General features: G+C 39.3%; 1 protein-coding gene across 1 annotated transcript in view; it reads right to left on the bottom strand.

Annotated features, from left to right (window-relative positions):
• Positions 1–3718: 3718 nt before the first annotated feature.
• The window catches only part of SNAP25 (synaptosome associated protein 25), a 66476-nt gene continuing 60219 nt past the window's right edge, over positions 3719–9975 (bottom strand). Inside the window, exons 7-8 of the mRNA XM_049801235.1 lie at positions 9258–9402; positions 3719–5020 (exon numbers count right to left, since the gene is read on the bottom strand). Coding sequence (XP_049657192.1) covers positions 4952–5020; positions 9258–9402 — 214 coding nt within the window. The 3' untranslated portion in view covers positions 3719–4951. The remainder of the gene's footprint in view (positions 5021–9257; positions 9403–9975) is intronic.

Raw genomic sequence — 9975 nt, 5'->3', positions numbered from 1 at the left:
GAATCCTGACACCCCAGTTGCTACTTTTCACTTTCAGCAAGCAGCTGGGAAGCCTACCAAGCAAATGAGCACCCCCTCCATCTGCTACCCACTGCTTGACCAAATCGTTTACCCTATTATATGCAGTTTTTGCATGGGCAATAGTGATCTTGGAATAGATCCCAAATCTGTGGGAATCAGCATGGTCCCACATAACGATTTATTTTGATTTCCCTCACCACCATCTTGTGTGGGTTTTTTTGGTTTGGGGGGTGGGGTGGGGGGGTGTTCTGAAATTACAAAACAATGTTTGAAACTAAATGCATTAAAACTGCTTGGTATTTTACAACACAAACATAATCTCACTGAATACTGTTACAGAGAGGATCCAATGCTATTTGGCAAGTGCTTTGCAAAATAAATCAGCTAGAACCTGCCCCTTTGACCCCCATCGAACCAGCCCGACACCCTAACTTCTCAGCAGGGTTTATCTCCCATGTCTGCATTTCTTGTAGCTATTTGCAGGTTTAAAAATACTCTATTTATGTTCTACCAACTTCCAAACAAACTGTCCTCATCTTTCTAGAAAGGCAACAAAATGGCTCAGAAGACAGCAGTCGCATCCTGCGCACCTACACCCACGGGCACACACAGCAGCAGTGCATATACTTAAGCTGTCTCTAACACACATAATTTTCCTTATTACTAAGTACTTGTCTCCTCCCTTTTCAATGCCTTTAAAAGAAAAGATTTGTATGTGCGTATGTACATACAGAAGGAGAGGGAAAAAAGTGTGGGAATTCATTTGTCTGCCTCTAGATCGCTCAATTAAAAGTCTTGAGTGATTTCTCTGGATTCAGGTCCAAATCCAAAGCCTGTGGAGGTTATCAGTTACTACTGTAGCACGCAATGTTTTGGACCATAATTGTAATCTATATCTCTAGATTTAAAGTATATCTGTAATAAGCATGTCACATGGTACAGACATCTCTCTAAGGGGATGCTTTACAGTTTGCCATGCAAACTCTGGCGTATTTAGTTTTCTTCAGAAATGAAGGATGCATTGTATTTAACCAATGTCAGCTAATGAAATTTACATTTCTTAAAAAAAATACTCATAACTTTTTTAGAGTTATCATTTTCTTTTATATACAGTAATATCACCAAATCTTCAAGGAATATTAATTAATTATTTTTCACTCTGTACCTTTACATCAAGTCTATCCGCTTTTCAGAAGATCCGTTCTATCAAACCACAAGGTGCTATGTATGATCCATGGTTTCTTTTCTTGCGTTTGTGTCAATCTGGAAAGCACTTAAAGTCTCTTTTGAGTTTAGAAGCTGTGTGTTTATGCTAAGGTTGGGAATCATTAACATCCTAAAAGTTTTAAGGTTTCTTTGAGATAAGCCATCCTGATTTTTTTTTTTTTACTTACCTTTCCCAATTTTCTCTCTGTTTCTCACTGTTGAAATCAGGCCAGGTATTTAATGAAGGTGATTTTTTTTTTTTTTTTTTTATTGCACGATATTACACTACTTATGAATTTTGTTCTGCTGAGGAATAACATTCAAATTTCCTTCCCTGGGATTATTTTGATATTTCCATTTCCAGCCTAGACGGGGAAAGGAGGAGAATGCATGATATGAAAGAAGTCATTAATTGTGGATTTGTAGAGCTCAACAGAAGCTTGTCTTTTAATTGGATTTCAGTTTTTAAGCAAAACTTTAAGTAATCCAGCTGGGTAGTTCATTCAGCTAGGCACTTGAGAATATGAAAAAACCTTTTCCCTATGACTGCCTCAAACCAACATCAATGTGAGGATCTTGCTATGTTGCAAACTGTTGATGAAATTGCATTGAAAGTCTAGAAATAAGTGATATTTCATGAAGCTTTATGTCTTTGAGGATTTTTTCTTTTTTTTTTTTTTTTTTCCCTCGCAAATGTGGATTTCCAGATTGCACTGGTACAGAGACACAAGAAATTACTGATTGGAAAATATAACATGGTCAAAGGGAAATTTCTTACCACGAAAAGCAGACTTTGCCTTCAGAAGAACCTAAAGTGTTCTTTGTTTCCACGATCAATGTGACCATTTTACCTTATGTGAGTTTCAATTCTAGCTCCTTGCTGTGTCCCTTCCCTTCTAGTGAGCCTTGCCCCTCGAGCAGGTAACTGTGCACTGTGCTTGTTTGGCCGCTGGGAAAGCCTGCAGCATATCATGGGAAACGGGGGCCCACCAGAGGGGGAAAGTGAGGGGGGGAAGGAAATGCCACATTTGAGGCAATGTTATGTTTAAAACATCCTTTTTTTTTTTCTATTGAGTCAGCTGCTACATCAGGGATTTGGTGTGCGCAAAACTTAATGAACAGATGTAGACTGTTCTAATAACAAACTGCATGACATCAAGTCTTTCTTTGAATTTTTTCAAGATTAATTAATCCTGGAAAAGACAATTTTCAAAAACATCAGAGAAACACAATATATTAAACTTATTTACTTAAGTAAATTTCAGCCAGCTCCTAAGAGACCCTGCATACAATGGAGAAGGATACAAAGGCAAATGCAATGAAACATTTCAATATTTCTATCCTTTAAATTTTCCATTTGGCAAAAAGTTCCAATAGTTTGGGTTTTGATCTTTGTTCAAGACAAACAGATATCAAAACAGTGATTTCCTTCACAGCAACGGCTTATATTTTTGATCAGCTATAATGAATTTTGCAAGTATGATCTTTTTCAGATAGGGTGCGTTCTTGTCAAACAGATGAGAATAATACCTCCATTAATATGTTTGTTACTTTCTTACATATTTCTTGCCCTTCTCAAATATCCTTGTATTTGTATGTTCCCATGTTAATGCATTTTCCAGTACTATTATTGCCCTCCTTTGTCAAAGTAGGCTTTGACATTGCAGAATGATAGTGCTGTCATAAACACTAGAATCCCTCAATGAACAGGGTTGGAAATGGTCAGCAGATTAAAAATGTTTGCTTGAAGTTTACTCTTTGGTTTGAAGTAGTGGGGGAAAATATTTGCATCAATGAGTTCTTAAGAGATACTAAAAATAAAAAGCTGCTAAAGAAAATATAGCTTGTCTACATTATCATGCAATTTTAATTATGCAAGCATTTATGTTCTTTGTGTATTTTGACTTAGGGCCATGTGAGACACATGAGTGAACTGTCACTCATGCAGAGTTAATTATAATTTATTCATATAGGCAAAAAAACCCTGGGAAAATTTGATAACACTTTTCATTGGCAGTAAACACTAGTTGTTATTAGTCCTTTGAGAAAATTATTCTTAGCAGTCTATATAAACTCTGTATTTCAAAGTGTTCCCTGAAAAAAGGTGTATTAGCACGTGGCTAGAAACACCACAGGAATAGATTTTATTGACTAAGAAACTATATCCTTCTGTACCATAACATTTATTTCATTTTTTTTCTTTCCCTTGAACAAGAGAATATGTTTTGATTCAGTGTTTGGCAATCCAAGCCAGATTATTTAAAATAATATTCCCTTGGAATGTGCTGAGTGTAAAATGCTATTTTTAGAGTAGTAACTTTTACACAGTATTGCAAACAGAAATCTTTAGTTTCCCATGTGTAATACAGAACTAGTTTGTAAAGAGTCTTTAGACTTTGCACTTCTCCTTTTCCCAGGTAAGTGGCAAATAACTAGTTGTCACTGACACGTAGGGCAACAAATGGATAAAGCAAGCATGGTTCTGAGATCTATAATTTTTAATAAGTTTTAAACTAGCTACAAAATGTCAATCACTTCACAAACTGACAGGAGACATAAGGAATTTCATATTACATGCTGTAAATTATATTTATCTCACAGTTTATCTAGAGTTCATTCATTTAGGTTTTTTTATTATTTTTTAATTAAGTCAGCTACTAAACATCTTAGCGATTTGGTGTGCATAGCTCTAGGTAAGCAACAGAGAACTGTACCGATAACAAACCACATGGGGATAGCGACTAGTTAAGAGAGCCTTATAAAAATTACATTTCTTTGCACCATTTCATATGGTAGTCATTACCTCCAAAAGATAGTCTTCAAAAGCAGCAGACAAACCCAATATATTACACTTATTTCTTTTTGTCTTTGACATATTTTCAGCCAAGCTTTTATTTTGCTGGCAATGGCTAAATGGTGAGTGCCAAATCCCTCTTTTTTCATAATTAAAAAAAATGATCATGATTAATAACTATATATATATCAACAAGAAAAAAGTGGCACAACTGCAAACTTGCTGGTATAACATAGTCCCAAAAGAGTCCGAATACTGAGCATGCTTTTGTTGTCATTGTTGGTGTGCTACTGCCATGGGAAAATTCTTGTTTAAGTAGGAGTCTAAAAGTCTATTTATTCCTCATGCATAAATGCATAAATCACATCACTTTTTAGTGCAATGCTTGTTATAGTAATATAATTCCACGTTGTCTAATCATGAAATCATAACAACAGATAATGGCAATGAAGAACTGAAGACAGCAGGTTTAAGTGCTTAAACATCATGATACCCAAAGACAGGAGCATGGCAGTAGCTCTGTGGAATGTCACAGTTTTACAAGAACAATACTGTATATTTAAAGGTTAACAGCACGTTTAGCATTCCAACAGTGTTGTCATTCAGCAAACATCATTTAAAAAAAAATGAGGAGAGGGGGGAAAAAAGGAATGGAATCCAAAACAGAAACAAGGAAAGGAAAAATCCCAAAAAACATCATAGTGAGCTATAGCCATCAAATCAGCACTATGTACAACCTTTGGAAAGAAAGATATCTAGAAAAAAATAATTACAAGTATCATTTTTGGAAAGCTGACAAACTACACAGGACAACATTTACAATGGGGCTGATATGTGCATGTGTGCAAACCTAGTAGGTAAATACCATGATAAAAGCATGAAGGTACTGCCCTGTTGGACAGCATTAAAAGGAAATGCACTTCACTGCATTTAACCGCTGCCCAGCATCTTTGTTGCACGCTGGTTGGCTTCATCAATCCTGGTTTTGTTGGAATCAGCCTAGGGAAACACAGAGGAAAGAAACAGATGAGTACGGAGCAGAAGGAGAACGTCTACAATGCTTAGTGGACACTTCTCTAGTCTTGGCTAGGTCAGGAAAAAAGAGAAGCTTGAAAATACCAGAGCGCTGGTTTTTGTAGTGGTATTAGGGACCCAAAAGGAAATTACAGATTTGCTGGTTTTGTAACACTTCAGGTAGCCTTTGAGTAGAGCTTTTATGTTTGTATTCAGCTTCACTAAGCTCTTTTAAATGCTGTGCTAGATCTGTAGCTGGTGCTATTGATGTATTGATGGTAATGGATGACAGAATGAGAACCAATGGTGTGCATATGGATTTCACTGGTGAAAAGCTTCAGTGCTTGCTCTCTCTAAGATTCAGTGGGCCTGGATGCTATTCTAATTTAGATCACCAGACATGCAGTCAAAACTAAAATTTTGTTAGTGTAGAGAGTCACTGGCACGGGGAAGCTAGATCATCTGATGTAGGGAATGCTGGCAAAGATAATTTTTTTTGAAAATACATCAGTCTGGATTTCTTTGCTCTACATGTGAAAGGAAGGGAAGTAGGTAGGAGTGATGCCCTTATTCCTTTCTCTCAAGAAAGTTCACGAGCATAGTTGCAAGACAGAGTAACCTTTGACATTGGGAGCAGCATAAACAGGAATTGAGAAAAGGCAGGGATTCTACCGTTATTTGAAGCAACCAAACTGGAATTTAGTCCAGCTTAGACTGAACTGTTACCTTCACTGTATTCCATGGGGTAACACTTGTCATGATTATAAAATGCTGTTAATAAAACGGCACTACTTGGGAGGTTTAGGAGTTCTCTTTGAGTGGGAAGACACTTTGACCATGGCTTTCTGTAGCTCTACTGAAGTTAGCTTTGGAGACTAAAGACATTGTTTTAGCTAACAGAAATCGGTAAAGCTCCCTTCAAACCCATGTTGCTATGCTGACTTATGCTGGCAGAGGGACTAGATAGAAAATATTTTCAATTTTTTCAAATCAGACTTGTGGGAAAGGTGAGAATTGTGTTACTGCTTTAAAAGCATGAACTCAAATAGCAAACTCTTTTCTCTGGTTTGATGCCTGTGTTTTGTTAGCTTTGATTGTTCCCACATCTCTGGGGTGCATCCAAATTGTACACATTTATTTTACATCTCCAATTTGCAAAGACAGAATGGTGAAGCAAATTTCCCACATACATTTAAAAATCCTTTAAAAATGGTTATATTGATCTGCAATAAATCATTCTTAAATATCTTGGGCTTTTCTCCGTAATTGTTTTGGCAAATGCTATGTAGGGTTTTTTTGTTGCTATGCACTGTATTTTTAGTACAGTAGCATGTGCCAGATCCTCAACAAGCATAAATTAGCATAACTACTCATTATGAGCCACACTCCTTAATTTTAGCCATGAGTTTGACCTTGTCTACCACAATAGTTTTGTGTGCTTTTGCCAAAAGACTACCTGAAAAATAAGTTAACGGTTTTGGAAGCAGTTATGTTTGTCATGAAATCCATGGATATTGATTGAACATTGAGGAAACATAATGGTCCTAAACAGGAATACTAAGGTCTAACCCTCGTGGATGATGTTGCATCAAAGTCAGTGGGAGTCTTTGTACAGACCTTCCCACCTAGGTCAAGACAGAATGCTTTGAGACCTTCCTACTTCCCTCCCAGCCTTCTATTTATGGCTCATTTTAGGGCCAGGGTCTTCTGGTGATGATGTCTGAGCTATTTGACCTACTTATCTCGTTGTCATTTTAGTTTTTGTCCCTTTCTTTCTGATCTGAGGGAAGGATAAAGGCTTTTATTCATTACTATCCTGATTACTGTGGGTAGATCAGATTACATCTCTGCATTATGAGATTGCTTGGGTTTGGATGCATGCATCCAGTTTAACAAGAATGCTTTAGAAGCATTTGGGTTAGCTTTGTGACACACCCCAGCTTTTGCAAAATACGCCAGCCAAGGGTCTTTCTAATGATCATAACTGATCAAAAGCACAGGGCTCCAGCTGGTCAGGAAAAGAAAACAACTCCAGCAATGCTGCATGTCCACCGCCAGCTAGGGATGATGGTCTATTGACATATTTCATTGCAAAATGGATGTGTGTGCATTTGCAGTTTCAGTATTATCTGGCTAACCGCCATTTCTGCCTATAATTTTATAGAGGGTTTTCCTAATATATTGTGTTTCTTTTTCTAGTATCTCATTACTGTGTGTCCTTATTCTGAGAAATTTAGCAGATTTTCACTAAGACTGAAGATTGTCTTGGTTCTGTCCTGCTTTCATGATGACTACTCTGTGTACACTACAACTCAATCTTTCAGAAATGTGTCACTGTTCTTTAGCCAAGGGCTCTGCCTGACGAGGCTTGCCTGTGAGGCTGGATTTAATGAATCGCATTAGCTTGCAATGTTGGTTTTCTACTGCTCTGTGAAATGCCTAGCTCTGTAAGAAGACCACATAGATATGGAAGGCCAGTCCCTCAGTTAGCCAACTGCTCTCAGCTTGCACTGCCTAGAGATTTGGCCCATGTGCTTCACGGGCGCAAAGGGCCTGGTCAATGTTTTCAAAACCCAGATGTTTGCAAGCCTGAACTGATAGGAGAACAGTGACTTGTTAGGCTTGCTGTAGTTTGCCAGAGTATCCTCCAGGCATGGATAGGACGCAGCAGATTTCCATCCACAGGGCATGTCTCCTGCCACTATGGTATGTCATGAGTAGGGTAGCTGGTAACGTGTAATAGTGCATGTCCTCATACTTGCTCTAACATATGTCCTAGACTTCTTATTTAAAGGTAGTTATGATGTAGGCTGTATAATCTTCCAGTCCCTTCTCACAATGTAGATAGATGTGCTGCTCTAGAGTGCTTTTCATATGAGTCACAGCGGTAAATCCTTCCCCTCCATGCTCCTTTTTTTTCCAGAAGTATGAAATGCTGCAGAATGGCATCACAGCAATCCTGTGCATTTGCCAATGCAGTCAAAGTAACAGATGCAGCTTTATAAAACAAAACTTTTGACTGACGCAAAGCCATGTGCTCTGCTCTGTTATGTGACTGTCTCTCTGTCAGAGATGAACTTCCCACCTTTAAGACAATGTATACTTTACCCAGTTCTCTCTGGAATCAAACTCCAATAAGCAAAAATATGAGTGACTCCCTCAGTGCAGTACTTTAATTTTTTCACTAGGCTCTGATGTAGTTAATTGACGTGAAAAATAGTCATGGGCATCCTGCTCGTGTGAGAAGGCTTGCACGTGTAAAAAGGCTCAAGAGTACAAGCTCTACCATTTAAGGTCAGCATTAACTCTAAGCAGCACATATAAGTCCTGGGGTTAGATCCTCAGGTTGTGTAAATCTCAGCTGAAGTCAACTGTTGTATTGATTTTACACCAGATGAAGATCTAGCCTCTTATGTCACTTCAGCCTGGCTGTGCCTGTGCCTGGAGCTCTGCCAGCATGAATGCAGATGGCTTGCAGATCTTGGGATCTGAGAATGGCAGTGAGTTCCCAGCCAGGTTTGGAGGGTACTGCTATCTGCTTCAGAAATCTGCAATGCAGGTCTGGCACTGGAACGGTGTTCTCTGCCTTTTTAGATGGTGATTTTGCAACAGTAATGCTGAGCCTCAGTTATTTTTACATACATATATACCACCACCACACCACCGAGAGAGCTGGTAGATCTCTCTCCTAATGTGGTTATAAGCAGGCAGCCCACGACTGGCTGCACTGTTACCATACAGCAAAGCCTTGCTTAATAAATCCCTATCCCCTTTTTGGGACTAGCCCTCCAAGCAGGTGATCCAATTCTCAATTGCTCATGGCATTTCTAAGGGAAGTCCAGGAAAGCTTAAAGCTTGCCAGGAAGTGCCAGGGCATTCAGACCCAAACCTCGCGGTGCTGCACAGTTCAGGGCACTTCACCTTTCTCAAAGCTGTTGCAGAAGGAGACTTGATTTGTGCTAAGGGGTCCCTTTGCCAGCTGTTGTCTTGCAAACCCAACACTGTGGGTTCAGCGCAATGTGCACTGAAGGTTACTGAAGATCCACCGCAGCAAGCACTTCTGTGGCCCAATGATTTAGAGGGAGAAGAGAGAGGAGCCCTAGCAGCTATTTCTGTCCCTTGTCCTTCTCCAAGCTGAAGAAAAACTGCAGTATGCACATCCTGTGCTTGCAGAAGGGAAAACAGCCTCTTTGGGGGTCCTCTTAGAAATGTCATCTCTTACCTTCTCCATGATCCTGTCAATCTGGCGATTCTGTGTGTCGATCTCGTTGCCCATGTCCAGGGCCATGTGACGTAAGTTGCCAATGATGCCGCTGACCTGCTCGAGGTTCTCATCCATTTCATTTTCCCGGGCATCGTTTGTTACCCTGGGAGCAATAAAACCAATTATTCGAAGCAGAGACAGAGGAGGTTTACCCTGAAACTCTGATTCACCTGCAATCTCCCCTGCATCCTCCTTCGCTTGTCACCTGAGGAGCATGCTGCTGTGCTCAGCTTTGAAGAAAAGGGATTAATAAGTAGCTAGCCTGAAAAACATTACGTGCTTATTTTTTGGTTGTGGGGATTAATTGTCTGGGTTCATCACTGCTCTGTTTATACTGCTCATGTCTGCTGTTCCTAGAAGTGTTGCTGTCTGAGCTTGTCTGTACTACATACTGCACCTCTCTGCTAGTGATGGCCCTCCTCAAAAGACAAATGGAAGGGTGCTCTGTTTGGACTTGTGTGTTGTTAGAGTACATGGGAAATGCTGAGGGTGGTGGAATTGAAGCTGTACCTGTTCCCCTCCTTGAACTACACATAACTAATGGATACTGTCCAGTTCTCCGTACCCTTGGGGCTCACTGAAATATTGGGGAAGAGCTGCTTCAGCTGTGCAAATCTTGACCTAACATCCTATTTAATTTAATGTGTTTCTGGTAAATGACAGAAGCAGCTTCTCT

This window comes from Accipiter gentilis, chromosome 5 (genome assembly GCF_929443795.1).
Source record: "Accipiter gentilis chromosome 5, bAccGen1.1, whole genome shotgun sequence".
NCBI classification, from domain to species: domain Eukaryota; kingdom Metazoa; phylum Chordata; class Aves; order Accipitriformes; family Accipitridae; genus Astur; species Astur gentilis.
This window is presented reverse-complemented; position numbering and strand designations above follow the sequence as displayed.